Consider the following 21,844-nt stretch of genomic DNA (forward strand, 5'->3'; position numbering starts at 1 on the left):
TTTCGTTTCTTGTGGGTCAACCAGGGCCACTCACTCAGTGTTTGGGAGTGGGGGAGGGGAGAGAATCCTGCTTCTCACCCTTTCACGTCTGTGTTACATGATGGCTTTGACAGCACAGCAGCCCTGCTACCTTTGAGGGCGGAGGAGCTGGCGGTGGGGAGGAGGGTCCTGGCTGCAGCCAGGAGGTGAGGCGGGGCTGGGCACCTCTCCCTCAGCCCGTGGGTCTTCTGTCGGGGAGTGGCTGGGACACCTCCCCAGAGAGGCCCTGTCAGAGCAAGCTGTTTATCCCTAGTGCCCTTGGGATCAGGGATGAATTTATAATTTTAAGAATTTTTTGTTTTGAAATCATCTCAAACCTATAGAAAGTTTCAGTAAGGTACAGAGAACTCTCACATACCTTTCTGCCCAGATTGGTCAACTGTTAGCATTTTGGCCACATCTGTTTTATTTCCTCACCCCTATCCCCATCTAACCATCTGTCTAGCTCTCTATCTGTCTACACACACACATTATTACTTATTCTGAACTTTTTCAGAAAGAGTAAGAGTTGCAGACACCATGTCCCTTTGCTTCAAAACAACGTGTATTTCCTATGTAATACAGCATAGTGATCACACAGAAAATTTAGCATTGATAGAATATGCTTCTCCAACATGCTGTCCTTTTTTTATCTTTTTTGGGTTTTTTGGCCGCACCCCGGCATGTGGGATCTTAGTCCCTGACCAGGGATTGAGCCTGCGCCCCCTGCATTGGAAGTGCAGAGTCTTAACCACTAGACCACCAGGGAAGTCCCAGCATACTGTCCTTCAACAAATTCTGCTAGTTGTAATACCCTATTATAGCAAAAAAGATCTATTTTTTAGATCCAGGATCATGTCTGGGATCATGCAGTGTATTCAGTGGTTAGTCTTTTTAGTTTCCTTCCATTTGGAACGGTTCCTCAGTCTGTGTCTTTCATGACATTGACATTTTTGTCTTGCTTTGTAGACTCTCCCTCAGTGTGGGTTTCTCTGATGTTTCCCATGATTAGATCGCAGTTATGCCTTTTCAGTAGGAACGCCTCCTCGGAAGGGTGTTTTCTCTCTCTCAGTGCATCGTGTCAGGAGGCACGTGACGTCAGTCTGTCTCATTGTTGATGTAAACTTTGGGGTAGGCATTCTCTTATTTTTTTAAAGTGGAAGCAGATAGGTTCCGAGAGGGGGAGGTTCCATCCCTGGTCAGGACTGGCCGTGGTCCCCAGCCTACCCGCAGTCAGGAGTGGGGGCCCACACTGGTGTAGCTGGGGCCATGGGCACTGGGGGGGGCGCGTCGAGGAGGGGTGGGTACCAGTACGCCAGTCTGGGGTGAAGGGTGGTCTGCAGCCCTGTGGCTCCCAAGCATGCTGCTATTTTCCTGCCAGGGATCTGCTCACCACAGCTGCCCATCAGTTTACTTGTTTTCCTCCCGGTACCCAAATCTACCAAGAGAACAGAGGCACTGGGCTCATCGTGGCTGGTCTTCCCGGGCACCTTGGCCATGGCCAGAGTGATGAGCCACGGAGCGGATGCAGCGCGCATCCTTCGGTGCTTCCGGGTTGCAGCGTCGGGTCATTCTGATCTCTTATTCAGAGAGGGGAACCTTCTTACTTTTTTCCTTTTGCGGAGGGTACAGTGCTTTTGGGTTGCAACATGTGAAAAGGATCAGGGTATTATGTAGCTGGAGTGACAGGGTGAACAAAGAGGGAAGAAAACATTTTAGTATCAAAAAGCAAGCTGGAAGAGTGTTGGTGCCCCCCGCAAACCCACACTGGAGCAGCGGCAGGCGGGTGGGGTGAAGTGCCGGATGGGGACCAGGCTGAGAGGGGTCGGCAGTCACACGGGCTGCTGGTACAGTGATGGCTCTCTTGTTCCAGGATGTCTTTATCCAAGGAAACAGGATTAAACTAGGAGCTGGTTTCGCCTGTCTTCTCTCAGTGCCCATTCTCTTTGAAGAAACTTTCTACAATGAAAAAGAAGAAAGTTTCAGCATACTGTGCATAGCCCATCCTTTGGAAAAGAGAGAGAGTTCAGGTATTCTGAGAGAAAACCCCTTTCTCCTGATTCGGAGAAACGTGCTTGTTGAACTTCCTCCTGACGCAGCTGTTGTAAACATCCCATAAAATATTCAAGAGCCCGCTAGAAACCTGCATAACTGTTTACAATAATTCCCCTAAAACTTAATCAGAAAGTCATCTTGAGCCGAGGTGATGTGGATTAGACTGCTGTGTGTGGTTGCACATGTTGGATGTTTCACACATAGAGCTTAGTGGGAATGTCGCCCCCTGGAGTTGTGCAAAGCGGCAGCCCTGGCTTTGTCTCTGGGCCTCGGCTTTAGGGCTCTACCTCCTACAGCATTATTACCCACCCAGCCCTGGCTTTGTCTCTGGGCCTCGGCCTTAGGGCTCTACCTCCTACAGCATTATTACCCACCCAGCCCTGGCTTTGTCTCTGGGCCTCGGCCTTAGGGCTCTACCTCCTACAGCATTATTACCCACCCAGCCCCACTGCTGTGCCTCTTTGAGATCTCATTATTTTTAACAGATAATAATTCTTTGGTGCTCCACGGAAGCTGAGATAACAATTAATGTGCCAAACGCTCCTATCCGATGCTCTTATCATCAGGAATCAGGGCTTCCTCACCACGGCCTCACAGGTCATGCCTAGGGTCCCAGATAATTCAGGTGTGGTCCCAGGAAAGGGCTTCAAGAGGACCAGGCTCTCTGGACCCCCAACTGGGCTGCTCTTGGGCGATATCTTGAAATAAGGTCATCCCTCTCTTCCTGTGGAAGATGGAGCGTCAGATCCTGGAGGAGCAGGGCAAAGGGTTGTGGGACTTGCCCTGTTAGGAAACAGTGAAGCCTTCAGCCAGCCTGACCCTCTGTCCTTTTTTCAGAAGAGCCTTCAACACCCTCAGATCCCTTTTCCCTGAAAACCATCGAAGACGTGAGAGAGTTTTTGGGAAGACATGCAGAGCGATTTGACAGGAACATCGCCTCTTTCCAGCGAACGTTCAGAGAGTGTGAAAGAAAGAGCCTCCGTCATCACATAGTCAGTGGCCGTGTCTTGCTTTGCTAGGCTTGCCTTGTCTCAGGCCAGTTCAGAGCACCAGGATCCCTCTCGGTTCACTCTGTAACTTTGCTGCCTCCATCGTTGGAAGTTTTGTTTAAATGTTTCTTTTTACCTATCAAAGTAGTACAGACCACTGTAGAAAACTTGAAGATCACAGAGAAGTATAAAAATGAATATTGTTATCATCTATGTTAACCCTAAGGGGAATTTTTTTCCTACTTTTAATGCATGTACCTAAAAAAAGTGGAAAAACAAATCACACACTTGATTTGATAAGCTGACTTTAGGATTTAGAGCTTGTCACCCAGGAAATCCATTCTCTTTGCCCCAGGGCACGTTACGTGTCCCGGGTTTTGTGTTGTGGCCTCGGATCACGAGGGTGACCTCTCTCTGCTCTGTGTTGCACAGGACTCCGTGAATGCTCTCTACACCAGATGCCTCCAGCAGCTGCTGAGGGACTCCCACCTGGTAAGCAGCACGGCGTTCAAAAGAGATACTTGCTGGAAAGAGAGAGACAAATAGCATATATCGCTTATGCATGGAATCTAAAATATGCCACAAGTGAACCTATCTACGAAACAGAAACAGACTCACGGACATAGAGAACAGACTGGTGGTTGCCGAGGAGGAGAGGGTTGGAGGAGGGAAGGAGTGGAAGTTTGGGGTTAGCAGATGTAAACTATCATGTATAGGATGGACAAACCACAAGGTCCTGCTGTATAGCACAGGGAACTATATTCAACATCCTGTGATAAACCATAATGGAAAATAATATAAAAAAAAGAAAGTATATATATGTATAACTGAATCACTGTGCTGTGCAGCAGAAATTAACACAACATTGTGAATCAACTAAATAATCCAAAAAAAAAACAAAAAAAAGAAGAGAGACTTACAGTTTGCCCACATGCTAGTCCATGCTCTGTAACTGTACTCGTCTTGTCCTCCAGAAAGTGCTCGCCAAGCAGGAGGCCCAGATGAACCTGATGAAGCAGGCTGTAGAGGTAAGGGGCCAGGGCAGCGAGGGGAGAGAAGACGGCAGTGCTGGGGACTCCTTTGTTGCCCACCCCCCACTCACATGCCTTGAACTGGGTCCCCTTGATATCACAGATGTACGTCCAGCACGATATTTACGACCTGATCTTTAAATATGTGGGGACCATGGAGGCAAGCGAGGTAGGTTCTCCATCATCATCATCCAGGATGGAAGCCCTGTTCTAAGCCTTTTAAGACATTTGAAGCTTCATTAAAATCTCTTGTTAGGATGCTGCCTTTAACAAAATCACAAGGAGCCTTCAAGATCTTCAGCAGAAGGACATTGGTGTGAAACCTGAGTTCAGGTAAGGGTTTGTGATGCTGTGGCTGTGTCCTCGGGCTGGGGCACCGTTCGCCATCCCCCCCCGCTGCCGAAGCAGCAGTGGGGGCACTGATTTGACATGGTTCAGACCGTGGAGCAGGGCAGTTATTTGTGACCAAAGATGAAGGGGCTGAGGCTGGCAGATGACTGTTTCGGAGCTGGCCTGCTCCTGCACCCGTCTGCCAGCACCCGGTGAGTGGGAGCCCGAAGGGGTGGGGTCGTACACAGCTGGTCTCTGGGCAGGCACGCAGCTCACCCAGGTGGGCCCTGCACACAGATGTCTCTCCTCACCTGCCAGTCTGAGGGACCCCTGCTTTAGGGGCATCTCCTTCTGGATTAAGTTTCATTTTATTACAGAAATGTCTAGAGACTTCCTTGGTGGTCCAGCGGTTAAGACTTTGTGCTTCCCTGCAGGGGGCACGGGTTCGATCCCTGGTTGGGGAACTAAGATCCCGCATGCCGCGTAGCTCAGCCAAAAAGTAAAAAAAAAAAAAAAATCTAAACTCCCCCAGGCCCCGGCCCATTGGCCTATTTCACTCTGGGGCTAAGGCTTGCTGATTTTTTTTCCTAATTTTCTGGTGCAGCTACATCACCTGGCAGCTTGATTGGCACCTTGAAAGCTGCTGGGTTTTGCCAGTGACCCGAGTCAGATTACTTCTGAGTTTCTAGTTTTGTTTGTCTTTACTTACAGTTTGCTGTAAGAAATGTGAATCTGAGGTATGGGATTAGATCCGAGAAGGAGGGCCCTCACACCGTGGTCTTATGTGGTCACTTTCCAAATCATTTTGCAGCTTCAACATACCTCGTGCCAAGAGGGAACTGGCTCAGCTGAACAGGTGCACGTCCCCGCAGCAGAAGCTGGCTTGTTTGCGGAAGGTGGTACAGCTGATCACCCAGTCTCCCAGCCAGAGAGGTGTGTGCTCGGGGAAAGGGCCTGCAGTGGGGTGGCTGCATACATCCAGCTGCAAACATCTGTTGAGAAGCAGTGCCATCTTAAAGGGTCATAGAGATGGGTGGATGTGCAGCAGAGCATTTCTGTGTGAGTGCCCTGGTGTCTGATCTGAGGAGTGGGTACCTAGTAATGGGGGTTGGGGGCGGGGTAGGTGAGGCATCTTTAGGGTGAGAAAATGCTGGTGGAGAAGCAGTGGCCTCAAAAACGAGTCAAACTGGTGATGGAAACATGGGGGTTCAACTGTTAAGTTGTTCTCTCTAATTTTGTGTACGTTTAAAATTTTCCATTATGAAAAGTAAAATAAGTTAAGAAAAAAGTAATGAGAAGGCAGATCTGTGTGGGCAGATAGGGGGTGATCTTCGGAGCGTATTATCAATGAATGAAATGAACAGGCGTGTGTACGGTAGGTACCCTTCCAGCAGCATTGTGGAAAGGGGGCGACTCTGTATCCATATATACAATGGGGAGATCATAGACTGTCTGTGGACAGGTACGTGGGAAGCAACAGCAGTGACCTCTGGGAAAGAAGTCTGGGTGGCAGGGATGGGAGAGATGTGCACGGTTTGCTCTTTTGTACTTTTTGAAATTTTAAATGTGTGAATGGATTACTTAAACAAAATTTTAATGAAAAAAATAGAGTCAAGCTGCAGGTCGGCATTAGACCCTGAGGTGTATGAAACAGAAATGATCCCAGGAGGAAAGAGGCTTTTGGCAGTGGCTCTGGCACACCTTCAAGTTGTATCCACCATTGCTGACTTCCTCGGGCTCTTTATCTGTCCCGGGGGGTAGCAAGGGGTGGTCTGCTTGCAGTTTGCTTCTTCTGCACGTGTTCTGAGGATGCTAAGCGTTCATTTTCCCCTGGAGTCTGACATCTATTCAGGACACTAGAAAGGAAATTGTGCGATTGAATTTCTCCCTGATGTGTCATCTTCCTGGATTGTGGTTTCGTGGGTTGGATGGTGGTGGGGAGTTGATAACACTTGTCGGTCCATTGAGTCCCAGGATGGCTTTGAACATGTGTTTCCCCCTTGCAGTTAACTTGGAGACCATGTGTGCTGATGATCTGCTATCAGTCCTGTTGTATTTGCTTGTGAAAACAGAGATCCCTAACTGGTAATATTTTTTGTTAAAATGCTTTTTCAAAATGGCAGCACTATACTGGGGTGGTTTTTGTGTCACTCTAGGAAACTGAGTGCCCCTTATGAGCCAGGCACTGCCCTGCCTTCGTCCTGCAAGGGGTGGCTGTCATTCCATGTACAGATGGGGAAACTGAGGCCCAGTGAGCTTACGTTTCTCATTCTGGAGCATGTGGCTAGTCAGTGGCTGAGCGGGAAGCAGACTCCAATTCTGTCTGGCTCCAAAGCCCGTCCTTTTCCCACAGAAATGCAAGTTCCCTGTATAATTGCCAGCTTTCTAAAAACTAGCCCATGCCAGGAAAGTCGCAAGTAGCTTTACTTATTTTCCTAATTGTGCTCCTTCTAAATAAAGATCCAGGGACAAGCAGCCCTGGCTCCCAGGAGCTAACCGACTTGATGACGAAGCCAATGGCATTGTTTCTGCCGAAGTGTTAATTGGGTATACAACAATAAAACTTTTTTCTTCCTTTTATTAGGATGGCAAATTTGAGTTATATCAAAAACTTCAGATTTAGCAGCTCAGCAAAAGATGAACTGGGATACTGCCTGACCTCAGTTGAGGCTGCAATTGAATATATTCGGCAGGGAAGCCTCTCCGTTAAGCCACTGGTAAGCCCTCCCTCCTTCTCTGCCCTTTCTCTGTGGGTGTCACGGCGTGTGTGGTGGGGTTCTCAGGGTGGTGTGGGGGAGGGGCAGTCAGAGGTGCTCTCCCGAGAGAATGGGGCCTCAGCCCAGTGAGTGAACACTAGCCCCCCGTAGGTTGTGAAAGTTTGCGCGTTATCTTGTCTTTCACATTGTTGATCTGCTTCATTAATCCTTGTCATCCTCAAAAGCACACGGGCAGAAGGGGAAGCTAGAAGTGGTGAATTGGGGTACCCTGATCATGATGGGCAAGAGATGAGATTACTAACGTCTGCAGTTTTCAGGACTCAGTGGCCCTATTATTATTTTCTTAGTTGGTTGGTGAGCTTTGGCTAGTGGAGGCGATTATGTTCCCATGAGAACTGTGAGACTCTTGAACCAAGATTGCACTGCTGGCTTATTTCACTGCCATACCGACCAGCAAAACGTGACAGTACTCACAGAAATTGCAAAGTTGAAATCAATCGAATGAAGAGATTTCTGTATTAAAAACCAAGAGTCCTGGGACTTCCCTGGTGGTGCAGTGGTTAAGAATCTGCCTGCCAGTGCAGGGGACACGGGTTCGAGCCCTGGTCCAGGAAGATCCCACATGCTGTGGAGCAGCTAAGCCCGTGTGCCACAACTACTGAGCCTGCGCTCTAGAGCCTGCGAGCCACAACTCCTGAGCCCACAAGCTGCAACTACTGAAGCCTGCGTGCCTAGAGCCCCGTGCTCCGCAACAAGAGAAGCCACTGCCCCGCAACGAAGAGTAGCCCCCGCTCGCCACAATTAGAGAAAGCCTGCATGCAGCAACGAAGACCCAAGGCAGCCAAAAAAAAAAAACCAAAACAAAACACCAAGAGTCCTGAGGATTGAACTTGATCTTAATTTTCCCCTGATGTTAGAAGCTCCCAAAGTAATAAGTTGAAACACGTGGAAAAGAACATAGGCCTGTTCAGACAGGAACACTCAGGTACAAGCAGTTCCCTGAATTCATTTATTGTTAACATGTTTATGTATTTTCTAGTCTTTTTACTTGCCATGTATACTTTACATAATTGAAATTGTATTGTAGATAGCCTTGTATGCTTTTTCCCCAAAATGAATAGCTCTATTTTTTTCTGATTAGAAAACTATTTGCTTATAAATAATATGTGAAATATAAAAAGTAGCAGTGAAGACAACAAAAGCCTCCCATAAACACACTAGTTGGGGATGACTTATTAACATTTTGATATATGTCTTTTTTCTGCACTTATACAATTATATTTTTAACCAGAATTTGAGCTTATGCTACACTTGCTGGCACGTAGCCCAACAGTATCACAGTGCTTGCTGAAGAATTAAGTTCTGCTCTGATTTGATTGCCAACACACATACGCAGGTGAAATTAGAGGCTGTGCATCTCATCTCAGATGTGGCTGGCTGCGACTCTCATGAAAAGTTGTTTCTAATTTAGGGGGAAATCATTAACATTCTAGAATGCACACGTGTGTGTTCACGGGCCCCTCTGCGTACACACAGGTCTGCAGAGTCAGAAATACCACTCAGAGCTTCCCTGGTGGCGCAGTGGTTAAGAATCCACCTGCCAAGGCAGAGGACACGGGTTCGAGCCCTGGTCCGGGAAGATCCCACATGCCGCGGAGCAACTAAGCCCGTGCGCCACAACTACTGAGCCTGTGCTCTAGAGCCCGCGAGCCACAACTACTGAGCCTTGCGTGCATGCCGCAACTACTGAAGCCGGCACGCCTAGAGCCCGTGCTCCACAACAAGAGAAGCCACAGCAATGAGAAGCCTGTGCACCGCAACGAAGAGTGGCCCCCGCAACTAGAGAAAGCCCGCGCCTAGCAACAAAGACCCAGTGCAGCCAAAAATAAAATAATAAATAGATAAATTTATAAAAAAAAAAAAAGACATGCCTCTCACTTCCAGAGTTGGGCAGCAAGATTTCTTAGTTTAAGTTGTCTTCTGTGAGGTTCTAGGAACACGTATCGTTCCCATGGTGCCTGAGGAGGTTTTCCATCATGGCTGCCCTTCTGGTTCTTTCCCTCTGATGGGTCTCCCCTCCTGGACCCACTACCCTGCAGAGGACTTGCCTGATGCCCCTTGCTGGGGCCAGGGGTGCCCCTTGTCACCTGGAGGGAAGTGCCCACCTCTTGAAGGTGCTCCCGTCCCCTTGCTGCACCCATCCTGTACCACAGCCATCCTGCTTTCTTACTTTCCGTGGCATGTAGGCAGGAAGTCCAACGCTTGAAGGCCTTTGGCCAGAGAGTAAAGAGGTGGTTGACCAAACACTAACAGCTTCTCACACATACTTTTCCTTCAGAAAATATTCCAAGTGGGATTGTGGCAGTGTCTGAGGGGTGGCCCCTCTTGTGCTGGTGTTGGTTTGAGTCCAGCCCTTGGGCAAGTCTGTCTCTCTGAGCCTCTGTCCCTCCTGTCTACCCTGGGGATCGTGTCATGTATTTCCCCCTTGCCAGGTGGTTGCGAGGATCAAATGGCATATTTGGAAGTGCCTTTGCGAAGTGTGAAGTGATACAGATGCCCTTCCTTGATCTTGCAACACCTGTATCTGGATGCCTCTGTTTCCTGGCTCTCTGGTGCATCCTGCGTGGATAGCCCCAAGGATGGCTGTTAGCTTGGGTGGGCAAAAGGGGGGGACACAGCCCAGTGCGCCCCTCTTGTCTGGGCTGTCAGACCCTGGTCCTGCCCTCCCGGATTGGAGGGTGGTTGGTCCCCCTGGACTTGCGACAAGGTTGCATCATCCTCTCGGCTGGCCACGGAGCCCGAGCCTTGGGTCTTGAGTGGGTCATGCCTGAGAGGTGTCCTTTTACCTTTATGGACAGAGCAGGTGTTGTGGCTTCCTTGTCTTTTGTGATGCCAGTGTTGGGATTCCATCTGTGGCATTGCCTGTGCCTTAGCGCAGTTCCATCTAGGAAAGTGCGAGGCCACGGCTGCTTGTTGGTATTGATAGAATTTCCCGGGGAAAGAGCCCAAGTGTATCTCCACACAGCAGGTGAAGTTTTCTGAAAAGCATTAAGGACTAAGTGTTAGGAAATCAAATAATGTTTTACTATTGACTCTTTATATACTATAATGTAGTTTCGCAGAAATTTTCTCCCCAAGACATAATCATACTTGAGATGACCGTAAACATTCTTTAAGCATGTTCATTAATGAAGACTTGAGCTTTTTTGAAAATAACCATTACTGGGATGACTCTAGATTTACCTTTGTGGACAGAAAAAAATGGAGGAGAACCTTGAAAGGATCTCCGCCCTTCTCTGCTCCAGCTTTGCAGGTCTTTTTCACATTACTGGGCTTCCAGTAAATAGTATTTACCCTTTTCCCGAATTGATCTTAGCTGATATGCTATGTCTTCTGGTTGTTCATTCTTCCCTGAGCAGTCAGTCCTGGAAGACCTGCCTCCTTTCCTCAGTGCCCTTCAAACAGTCACCTAAGTGGAGGAAAGAGCCCCAAATTTACCTGAACGATAAGGTCTTTGATGTTTCTCTGATGTACAGCTCAGCTGTAAATCCCTGAATAAAACAGGTTGATCTAGCTTTACATAGCGTATACCGACTGGGAGCAAAGGTGGCTCTACGTCTGAGGGTTGGTGTTTGTTTGCCAAGACAGCCCCATGAGGGCGGCTGGCATGAGGGGCCCTGCTTGGCAGTGGGCCCCAGAAATGCTGCCAGCTCTGTGTTTAACTGGACCTCTTCATCAGAACCTAGGGGGCCACAGAGAGAAATGTTCCCATAATTTTCTCAGGGTTTGGTGAGTTCTTCTGGCAGCAGCTGGCTGGAAACAATTCCATCTGTCTCCCACCAAGATTCTTTTCGAGGAAGTTAATTTGTTACCAATTTAGTCACAGGTGCTCAAGTGAGCATTGAAGTGTCTCACTAGAAATGATTTCATAGAGAAAGGATACATTTTTAGATTTCTGTATCTAGGTAAAAATTACCTGCACTATGAAGACCTGAGTTTATTCATTGGGGTGGACCCCATATTTTATTGGTCTTTGGGCCAGTGGCCGTGTTCTCTGATGTTTTAGTAAGTATGTTCAAAAAGCAGGACCCTTCTCTCTCTTGCTGGTTCACACTGGGAAGGGTAGACCAGCCTGTCACATGGTTCCCCTGTCTGTGGGCCCAGGTAACATGCAGCGGACAGGGCTCTGCAGGCATTAGGACAGATGTTTTGAGAGGAGAGGGAGGCCGGGACAATCCAGGTTTCCACGTGGGGGATGGTGCTGTGTGCATGCCACATGTCACACTTAGAGATGCCACATTTCACACACACACACACACACACACACACACACACACACACACACACACACACACACACACACACACACACCCACACACCCACCCATCATGCTGCCCCCTCCCAGATTCCTGCTGGGAAGCTGTCCTCAGAGCCCCACTTCCTGGAGAGGCAGACAGGGAGCCCCTCTCCCAGCCTGATGAGGGTCTGTTGTGCGGCTCCCTGGGGGCGGGGAGAGGCCCTGCCGGTCCTGTTTTGTGGGAAACAGCAGGGATCCTTCCTGGGTCCTCTGTTTTCAAGAATCTGCACTGACAGTGCATGACGTGTGATAAAACGGATTGTCGGCTTTTCCTGCAGGAGTCCGAGGGATTTGGCGACCGACTGTTCCTTAAGCAGAGAATGAGCTTGCTGTCTCAGATGACCTCAACTCCCATTGACTGCTTGTTTCAGGTAAGACACGCAGAGGTCCTGCGGGCACAGATGTGTGAGGGGCTCTCCATCCTCCCACACCTCTGTAGAATCTATCAGGGTGGTCTGCGTAGTTCAATGCAGGAGTTCGTTTTGTGCTTGAGGGAGTGATAGGGATGCTGGATCAGCTCGGCTGCCCATCTCCCCCGACGTGAGCCGCGCTGTAGCCCTGCTGGGCAGCATAGCAAGGGCACCGGGCCCTGCGTCTGGGACCCTCTGCCCGGCTGTCCTCCTCTCCCCATTTGGCGAAACATGGCTGGTCCTTCCCAGTCAGCTCAGTGGCACCTCACTGGCAGCTCTGCCAGAACTGATGCCTCTTCTCGGCTCCGGGAGCCCCAGTTACAGATGTTTGTGTCAGTGTGCTGGGCTGGGAGCAAGGTGGTGGTCTGATCCTCAGGCACAGGCAGGTGGCTCCTTCCTCAGATCTGATCTACCGCTGGGAGGCTGGCGAGGTTCCCTACGAGGCAGTCGTCAGAGGGCCACCTGGGGCCAGAGCAGGTTCCATGGAGGACCCAGAGCTATGCACCCCTCAGAACATCTCACTCCCTGTGGGGAATACATCCAGGCTTCACAGGGGTGAGCCCTGCAGGTGTGCTTGTTGATGGGGTCTTGTGATAATTACAGCTGTTCTGCAAAGCAAGGCTCTATTAGATTACAAGATGATTTGACCCTTTAATGAGGGGTCAAAATCTACACCAAGGCTCAGGATGTATTGCCCCCTCCCCACTCCTGTCGCTCTGGAAATTTTGTCATACTGTTGTTTCTTTAGTTTTGGAAAAACCCTAACATTTATAAACATAAAAGAGAGTAGTACAGTGAAGGAACTCCTGCGTAGCCATCTCCCAGTCCCGTTTCGTTTCTATCCCCCCGCCCCACTTTTCCCCATCCACCCAAATTATTTTGAAACAAGTCCCAGAGAGCAAGTTGTTTCATCCGTCCATACGTAGATGTGTGTTTCTGTAAGGATGCTCAGCAAATTCACAGCTTAGAGAGCGAACAGTTCCTTCATATCAATAGTGCTTTTGATGTCACTTTTTAGCACATCGCATCAGGTAACCAGAAAGAAGTGGAAAGACTTCTGAGCCAGGAAGACCAAGATAAAGATGCCGTCCAAAAGATGTGTCACCCTCTGTGCTTCTGTGATGACTGTGAGAAACTCGTCTCTGGGTACGAGGGTCCTATGTGGGCTCAGCGCCAGGAAGGGGGAGACTCGGGGCCTGGGCGGAACTTTCCCACTTGTTTGCTGTGAGATTTGGAATAAGGAACTTATCCTCGCTGCACTCTGCTTCCTCTGCCATGAAGTGGAGGGAGTAACCTCTGTCCCTTTGGAGAATCAGGTGGAATAAAGATTGTAAACGTACCTGGCACCCTGCTCGGCTGCTTTACCAGGGGAGGTGGGCAGAGGGCGTGCCCCAGGCTCGGAAAGTGGGTTTTAGGATGGGAGGACTGTCAGCTCCTGCCTGTAACCTTTCTGGTTTCCCCTTATCCTTATAGGGCTCTTTTGCTGGTTGTCAAGGCCTGGAGGGGTGGGCGGGGAGAGAGGCCCTGCGGAAGTCGGGGCTTCTGCTCTCTGGGACACGGTAGAGGAGACCCAGGTTGGATCATACCCAGAGATCTGCCTTCTTGTCCCAGGACCCTGGTGTATTTCTCTGTATCCTCTTTCTCTTTTAGGAGGCTGAATGATCCCTCCATTGTCACTCCATTCTCCAGAGACGACAGGGGTCATACACCGCTCCATGTGGCTGCCCTCTGCGGTACGTGGGCAAAGGGATGGGGCCGAGGGTGGCCCTGCAGAGAGAGGGTGGCTGCTGGGTCTTACCGTGTGGATGCTTGGTACTGCCCCTGGGCTGGTGGTCCAGCCAGGGAAGGCTTGAATCTGAACTATGAGAATGGCCTCAGAATTGGGGTTCTTATATTCCTCCTTTAAAAAATATAACTTTACTGTCTTTATTTTTTTTTTAAACATTCTTTTCCAATATGGTTCATCATAGGATATTAAATATAGTTCTCTGTGCTATACTGTCTTTTAAAGTGCACGTGCAAAAAAAAATGTGCGCATTCAAGGTAGAAAACACAAACACAAACATCTGTAGTACCACCCGCCATCCTTCTCTCTCCCAGAGATCATTTTGATTCATGACTGTCTGAAATGTCAGCATGCTTGTGAGTGTGTGTGTATAAAATAGATGATGCTGTGGGGATCGTACTTTTCTGTACAGTGCTTTTTTCACTCGGCGACACGTAAGAACATTTCTCCATGTCAGTATTTTTTTACTGGTTGCACAATATTCCATCCTGTGGATTGATGCACCATGGACTCTTCTGTGGACGTCTAAGGCTCTTTTCTCCTACCTTCTGTGGCTGGGGGCTGGACTGGAGCCGAGTCGCCTCCAGGGGCTACCCCAGAGTGTTTGGAATCTGCAAGCAGAAAAATGCCTCCCGGCGTGTCTCGTGCCAGAGGATGAGAGGGTGAAATAATGCCGTGGCTTCGCTTGCAGGGTTTGGAAAGCCCGCTCTCTTCCCTTTCTGTTCTGTAGGGCAGGCATCCCTCATCGACTTGCTGGTTTCCAAGGGCGCGGTGGTGAACGCTACAGACTACCATGGCTCCACCCCGCTCCATCTCGCGTGTCAGAAGGGCTGTCAGAGCGTGACGGTGAGCAGCTGGGCTCAGACGGGCTGGCTCTGCACGCGGCTTTGCAGGGCTGGCCCCTCCTGTGTTCCACGCTGGCTTGGTCGGGCCGCAGGGAGGGCTGGGGTCTCAGGCACCTCGCCGAGGGTCTGCTGGGCAAAAACTGTTAGGTGTAGATTTGAAATGTCACGGTAATATGGGGGAAGAAGGGTGGGGCTGTAGATTTTTTTTAATCTCTAAACTTTTTATTTTGTATCATACTTTTTAATAATGAGATAGGATTTTCCTTCACCGACCCCCAAGATACTAGAAATATTTTAAATAGGGCCCCAAGATGGACTTTCCCGTAGACTTAACACCTACTGAGGAGAAGACGGGCCAGAAGCTAGAAAGGCAAAATTATTTTGCCAATCAGTGATGTTTCAATTTCAGCTTAAGTTGTTCGGTACATAAAGTGCCTCAGTTACTGCTAGTGATTGATGGGGGTTGTTTTTCTTTCTTTTTTCTTATTTTAACTTTTATTGCAGTAGAGGTGATTTACAATGTTGTGTTAGTTTCAGGTATTCAGCAAAGTGAAATCAGTTATACATAAACATATATCCACTGTTTTTTTTTTTTTTTTTAGTAATCTCTAAACTTTTTATCAGGAAGGATGAGAGTGATGATAATATTTTTGCTTTGGTTTTTTAAAATTTAAAAATTTTTTTGTTTAAAAGTATAGTTGATTTACAGTGTGTTAGTTTTAGGTGTATAGCAAAGTGATTCAGATTTATATATGTGTGTGTGTATATATATATATATATATATATATATAATGTATTTCTCTCTCTATATGTAGTATATATTCCTTTTCAGATTATTTTCCATTATAGGGTTGATATAATTTTAATTGTAGTGTAAGTAGATAAGGTTGAAAATGGAGACCAGCGACTTCCCGCTGTGAGGCTCTAGGCCGTGCTCCTGAGGAAGCGCGCCTGCACTGCCGGGCTTGCTGGTGCTCACTGCTCTCCCCTCTCCTTTGGAAGCTGCTGCTGCTGCACTACAAAGCCAGCGCCGAAGTGCAAGACAACAACGGCAACACCCCTCTGCACCTGGCCTGCACCTACGGCCACGAAGACGTAAGTGGTCCTTGCTGTGCCGAGGGCGGCCGTGTTTACCCTTTCTCACGGAGAAAAGTGAATTTCCAGTTGGTTCAATGTCATATTTTATGTTGACAGTTATTGGAACATTTGGCATATAATTTTTTTAATTAAAAAATTTAAGAACACATTACAGATGCTGTATTGAAATAACAGAAATCTAAAACATAATTGTCTTTTCCTGAAATGAAATCATGTGCATTCATCCCCGCTACCATCTGCTTCTTACCTTTCTTCATACTCAATTTTTATGTTTTATATTTTTAAAGAAATATCAAGGAATTTCATCATTTCCGTGTTTGCTTAATATTTAACTCTGTGTGTGTGTGTGTGTGTGTGTGTGTGTGTGTGTTTGTGTTATTTTTTTCCTAACCACCCTCTCTCGCTTCTCTCCATGGTAATATCCAGGTAGGTTTATACAGATGTGGGTTGAGCCTGGGTTAGGTGGTTGATGAGTGAAAACGAGATCATACCGTACACAATTTTATGCAGCTTATTTTCCTGACTTAATCATGGACATCCCATAGGTCAATAAATGTAGATCTAACCCATTCTGTAATCGCTACACATAGTCTATGACGTGTGTTATGTCAGGGTCCTTAAGACCACTCCCTAGTTCAGTGGTTCGCTAGGAGGGCTCACAGGATGAGCATATGGCTGTAGTCACAACCGTGATTTATTGCAGTAAAGGGACACAGAGCAAAATCAGCCAAAGGGAAGGTCCAAGGATGACGTCCGGAGGAAACCAGGTGCAGGCTTCCAAGAGCATCTCCCTGTGGAGTCGCTCAGGACAGCTTATTCCTCCAGTAACGAGTCGTTAACAACATGTGCAAAGTGTTTTCCTTCTGGGAAGTTCATTAGGGACTCAGTGCCCAAGATTTTGGTTGGAGGCTGGTCTTGTGAACACCCTTTTGCCTAGAACATTTCAACATTCCAGACTCCCAGAAGGACAGCAGGTGTTCAGCATAAACCACTGTTGGACAAACTAGGCCCAGTGAGCCCCTCTCATCAGTCAGGGGACTGTGAGAACACTCCCCAGTTCCAAGCTCCCAAGGAACATCGCAAGTCAAGGGGGCCAGCCTTGCAAGCAGGCCTTTCCAGTGATGGCGGTCTCAGACCTGCTCTGGTGACTCCTTTCTGCACATGATGTGTGACAATTTATTCAGCCATTTCTTATTGATTGGCAGTTGGGTTCTTTAAGAACAAAAACAAAAACGATGTGTCCTGATCAGGTGATCTGGAACCCTGGAGGTCTGATGTTCTGTTACTGTATGTTTGCTTGGCAGATGGTGCCTTGATCGAATTGGGATGTGGGCCGAGGCTGCGGGCTGCACAGATCTGCCCGAGGCCAGGCGTGTGAGTTCACAGTGGGCTTTTCCATTCTGTTTGCAGTGTGTGAAGGCTCTGGTCTACTATGACGTGCAGTCCTGCAGACTAGATATTGGTAACGAGAAAGGAGACACTCCCCTGCACATTGCTGCCCGCTGGGGTTACCAAAGCATCATAGAGACGTTGCTACAGAACGGAGCGTCCACAGAGATCCAGAACAGGCTGAAGGAAACGCCCCTCAAGTGTGCGTTAAACTCAAAGGTAGCCTTTTTCATCTCGGAGCAGCAGTATGACTTTAAACAATATCAGCATCCGCAGCTTAGGTCTTGGCCGTGCTGTTCAAACTGTGCATTAGTCCCCAAGGCTAGAACTTGGCCGCATCCTCTCTGCTGCACTCGGGACCTGGTCGTTCATGGGTTTTACCTATTCATCTTATTTTCCATCTTAGTAGGTGTTTTTCTCAGTGTCATGCCAAGAGCTGTTCTGAGCAGAGTTTGCTCCGGCCTCTGAGTGCTGTTGGTTTCTGGGCAGGTGGAGTGAGAGGAAATGGGACGGTGGCTCCGGCCGGGAAGAGCGGGGACGGGGTGTTGGAAGCAGCAAGCATCAGCTCTGTTTTCCTGTTCCTTCACCCTCAGCGCCTAAAACTTTATTCTGATTTGGCCAACTTCGAAAATCGTTGGGTGTAATTTCCTTCGTAAATGATTCATTAATGAACTACTAGCCCGTCCAGCTGGTAATTTCTGGAAGCACGTAGTTTGGGGCCACATGTCGTGCACTGCTTGCTCATGAGCAGGTGGGGAGTGAAGGGAGCTTCCAGAGGCCAGGCCTTCCCAGCAGCAGCTCTGTTGAAGGGGTGTCCTCAGAGAAGCGTGTTTGGCCAACTAGCCAGAGGAAGCCTAGGGCCATGTGTGACGGCCATCCGAGGTCCTGATGCCCAGAGCATCCCGGCTAGTGGCTCACATAGGTGATGCCGTTTTAATACAGGTCTCCAAGTGTCTCCCTTTGTACAGGCCCTACTTTCTGCCTCTTGATGTTTTATAATTTCCAGTCCTCTTCTAGGGAGTTCTTTTAGCTTGTTCATGTCTTCTTCTAGGAGTAGCACAGTTTTTGTTTTTAAACCACTTTATTGAGGGGTGATTGACGTACAAAAAGCTGTACGTATTTAGTGTATACAACTTGATGAGCTTGGAGACAAGTCCACACCCATGAGACCAACACGACAATCTGTGCCATAAATACATCCATCACCTCCAGAAGTTTCCTCCCGCCCTCTTTTTTTATCGATTATTATTATTATTTTGTGTGTGTGATAAGAACACAACATAAGACCTGTAGGAGTGTGGGGTTTTTTGGGGGATTTTTTTGCGGTACGTGGGCCTCTCACTGTTGTGGCCTCTCCCTTTGTGGAGCACAGGCTCCGGACGTGCAGGCTCAGCGGCCATGGCTCATGGGCCCAGCCGCTCCGCGGCATGTGGGGTCCTCCCGGACCGGGGCACAAACCCGCATCCCCTGCATCGGCAGGCGGACTCTCAACCGCTGCGCCACCAGGGAAGCCCAGAAGTGTGGTTTTTGAAGGTTTAAATCCCTGCTCCTGACCCAGGGGCCTCAGCTGCCCATGCCCTCACGGGGTCTCAGCTTTGTAGCAGCCAGAGCCACGGAACTGGGTGATACCGCCCTTGGCCTGAGATGCCCATGAGGGGCTGAGGGCACCTCTGCACTGGAGCTTCTCCAAAGGCCCTTCCAGAGGGAGCTCTGCCGACACAAGGAGCAGACGGCCTTCTGGGCTCAGCTCCAAGCTGGTCCCACTTAAGGCCCGTGGCTGCCAGTGGAAAGATCATGCTTCAGGGCTGTGGACCACCAGCCCAGGCTGGATGAGGCAGCCTTTGGGGCCCCTCTGTGCCTGGGCTTCCCTTGTCCGCTGAGCCCATTCGTGGGGAGCACTGGCTCCTGCTGTTGAATTTAGCGTGGTCCTGAGTAGGTTCCCGCCTGCTCTGGGCCTTGGTGTCCCCCCCTCTCTCTGAGGGCCTGGTTGGGCCGTGCGGCTTTCCGAGGAGGTGGATGCAGTAGGGCCATAGGGGTGATGAGACCTTGGCGACCCATCTCAGTACTTTTCGCGTCCCCTTTGGCCTCCTAGATTCTGTCCATGATGGAAGCCCACCATCCGTCCTTCGAGAGGGGGCAGAAGTCTTCAGAGGTAAGAGAACGGGGCTGCGCTTGCCGGCCCTACTTGAGACCAGCCTCTGTCGGGCCCTCACCCACCCCTCACCGGGCTCCCTGGCTGCAGGTGCCCACGCGGCCCCCTCAGTGCTCCGTGGATTCCATCAGCCAGGGCTCCTGCGCCTCCAGCTTCTCCTCCGCCTCGCTGAGCTCCAGGCAAGAGGAGCCCAGAAAGTTCTACAGGGAGGTGAGGCCCCCGGACCGGAGGGCAGAGAGGGGTCGGGGGCGGCCTGCATTCCGGGGGCCAGTTAGAGAGCCGCTGGGGCAGCGTGTCTGCTGTGGCAAAGGTCAGCGCCCTCGAGGGGAGCCCGGCCAGCTTCACCCTGCTTGCCCTTCCTGGACGGACGTGTGTGTGTGTGTGTGAGAGAGAGAGAGAGAGAGAGAGAGAGATGGGAGGGGGGTTATTCTAAGAAAAGTACAGGTAAAGTCACCTGTAGGTCCACTGCTTTAAGATCATTTTACGAAGTAAATTCTCTGCCCTTATCTCCCGCTCCGTCAGCATCCCTGTTAACCTGATGTGTCTCGTTCCTGACTTCCTGCAGAGTTTATGTAGATGTGTACATGTTCTCACACATTGCGTTTTGTAAAAGCTGACTCATAGCCTGTTTTGTTTGTGTGGTTTTTTCTATCTAACCTACCTTAGACCTTGTCCATTGTCAGCCCACAGAGCAGACCATGGCGTGGATGTGCCCATCCCCTGCGGGTGGGGAGCCCTCACTGACTCCGCCCCGGGCTCCTCCTCCGCTGTCACCCCCAGGCTGTGACCTGCTCTTGGAGGACCCAGTAAGCCTAGCTCGATGCAGAACCGCAGCAAAGAAAGCCAAGAGGCGTGCTCCAGAGTCTAACAGAGGCCTGGAGTCGTTCCTGGGGGGGTGCCCGCCCTCATGGTACCTGTAGCTGGCAGATAATGAGACCTGAATAGATGCAGTTCTGAAGGGTGGCTGCCCTCTTAGGAAGCGCTTGTGCTCCCAGGTGGCTGTCGTCCCACCGTGCCACATGAATGGCAGGTCATCTTATAGACCTTACGCGGAAGGTGCACGCTGGCCCCTCCTGGATGCCCTATCTGAACAACTTTGGGGATGTGTTTGAAAGATACTGAATGAGATCAAGAGACACATGAAAGCTACTAGGTTTTCAGAAGGTTGTTTTTATTATTTCTATTCTTATTATAATTTTCCTTACATTCTTTTTCTTTTTATTAAGGTAGAAAAACTTTTAAGAGCCATTGCTGATGGAGACCTAGAAATGGTGAGTTTTTGGAAGTGAATTTCAAGCAGCTTGCTCTCGGCTTAAGCAGCTGTGCTCATGTGTCTTGTCTCCAGGTGAGTCAGGAGCTATCAGGGTTCTTTGTTCACGTTCACACAGAAGGGGTGCATTTCATGAGTACTTGCTGATGGGATGTGACGTACCCCCTGCAAGTAACGAGGCAGGTGGAATAAAGCTGCAGTGTGAGCCTATCCCTGCCCTTTATTTTATTTATTTATTTATTTATTTAAATTTTTTTCTTTTTTTTGCGGTACGCGGGCTTCTCACTGTTGTGGCCTCTCCCGTTGCAGCGCACAGGCTCCGGACGCGCAGGCTCAGCGGCCATGGCTCACGGGCGCAGCCGCTCCGCGGCATGTGGGATCCTCCCAGACTGGGGCACGAACCCGTGTCCCCTGCATCGGCAGGCGGACTCTCAACCACTTGCGCCACCAGGGAAGCCCCTATCCCTGCCCTTTAGACATTCATATTCCAGGAGGGCAGCGATGTTGGCAAGAGGACCAGCCTGTGTCTAGGGGCACAGAGTGCGGGCTCGGGGCCAGAGTCCACTAGCCGGGAGCAGGGTGAACAGACCGGGTGGGAAAGGGTGGAGGTGGCAGCCGGGAGGCCAGAGCCCAGAGGGCGTTGGTGTGGCCCTGCAGGAGTTGTGGGCGGTGTGAATCCCTGGCTGGGAGGCTGAGTTTCCGACTTGGGGCTTCAAGGACTCACAAGCAAGTGTCCTATCGAGATGGTGCTAAAGTGTCAGGGAACATCTATGATGAGATCACTGGAGACGCCCATGGGCAGTTCCCCTGGCTTGTCTTTGGCTCCCTGAAAGGAATTCGTTCTGTCTTCCACTTTAAAAGGAGGGATAAATTAGCGCTTACCAGATTAGGAGGCCTGAGTGGATCAGATTTACAAGAGTGCTTCACAGGGATGTGTATTTCAAGAGTGCTTTTTGCCAATGATGGAGCTTGAGGTGGTGGACAGAAGTTCCTGGCATCTGATCATCACAGCCTCCGGGGTATTAAGAATCGGGGGCTTCCCTGGTGGCGCAGTGGTTGAGAGTCCGCCTGCCAATGCAGGGGACACAGGTTCGTGCCCCGGTCCGGGAAGATTCCACATGCCGCGGAGCAGCTGGGCCCGTGAGCCACGGCCGCTGAGCCTGCACGTCCAGAACCTGTGCTCCTCAACGGGAGAGGCCACAACAGTGAGAGGCCCGCGTACCGCAAAAAAAAAAAAAAAAAAAAAAGAATCGGAAGGTAGTTGGCAGTGCCTTTTACCCTGTTTCCCCCAATGGTAATAGCTTGCAAAAGCACACCCTCTGCCCAGAGGCCACTGTGAATCCATCAACCTGACGCGTGGTTACTCGGGGCGGGGGGAGGACACAGGCGTCTGGATC

The 21,844-nt window shown here is 49.8% G+C and overlaps 1 protein-coding gene across 11 annotated transcripts in view; it reads left to right on the plus strand.

The window, feature by feature from the left end:
• ANKRD27 (ankyrin repeat domain 27) overlaps window positions 1–21,844 on the plus strand; it is a 55,989-nt gene that overhangs the window by 17,460 nt on the left and 16,685 nt on the right. For 6 of the 11 annotated variants that reach the window (XM_060084216.1, XM_060084211.1, XM_060084208.1 and 3 more), the window contains 19 exons: window positions 1,892–2,048; window positions 2,911–3,065; window positions 3,495–3,554; window positions 4,037–4,090; window positions 4,197–4,262; window positions 4,350–4,426; window positions 5,235–5,356; window positions 6,430–6,508; window positions 7,008–7,140; window positions 11,776–11,868; window positions 12,926–13,053; window positions 13,558–13,640; window positions 14,424–14,539; window positions 15,541–15,633; window positions 17,047–17,244; window positions 19,118–19,177; window positions 19,268–19,387; window positions 19,861–19,983; window positions 20,404–20,448. In XM_060084216.1, coding sequence (XP_059940199.1) covers window positions 1,892–2,048; window positions 2,911–3,065; window positions 3,495–3,554; window positions 4,037–4,090; window positions 4,197–4,262; window positions 4,350–4,426; window positions 5,235–5,356; window positions 6,430–6,508; window positions 7,008–7,140; window positions 11,776–11,868; window positions 12,926–13,053; window positions 13,558–13,640; window positions 14,424–14,539; window positions 15,541–15,633; window positions 17,047–17,244; window positions 19,118–19,177; window positions 19,268–19,387; window positions 19,861–19,983; window positions 20,404–20,448 — 1,962 coding nt within the window. Of the gene's footprint in view, window positions 1–1,891; window positions 2,049–2,910; window positions 3,066–3,494; window positions 3,555–4,036; window positions 4,091–4,196; window positions 4,263–4,349; window positions 4,427–5,234; window positions 5,357–6,429; window positions 6,509–7,007; window positions 7,141–11,775; window positions 11,869–12,925; window positions 13,054–13,557; window positions 13,641–14,423; window positions 14,540–15,540; window positions 15,634–17,046; window positions 17,245–19,117; window positions 19,388–19,860; window positions 19,984–20,403; window positions 20,449–21,844 lie in introns of all 11 variants that reach the window. The other 5 variants (XM_060084218.1, XM_060084219.1, XM_060084214.1 and 2 more) reach the window with 4 other exon arrangements.

Source organism: Mesoplodon densirostris, chromosome 19, assembly GCF_025265405.1.
Source record: "Mesoplodon densirostris isolate mMesDen1 chromosome 19, mMesDen1 primary haplotype, whole genome shotgun sequence".
Lineage (NCBI taxonomy): Eukaryota > Metazoa > Chordata > Mammalia > Artiodactyla > Ziphiidae > Mesoplodon > Mesoplodon densirostris.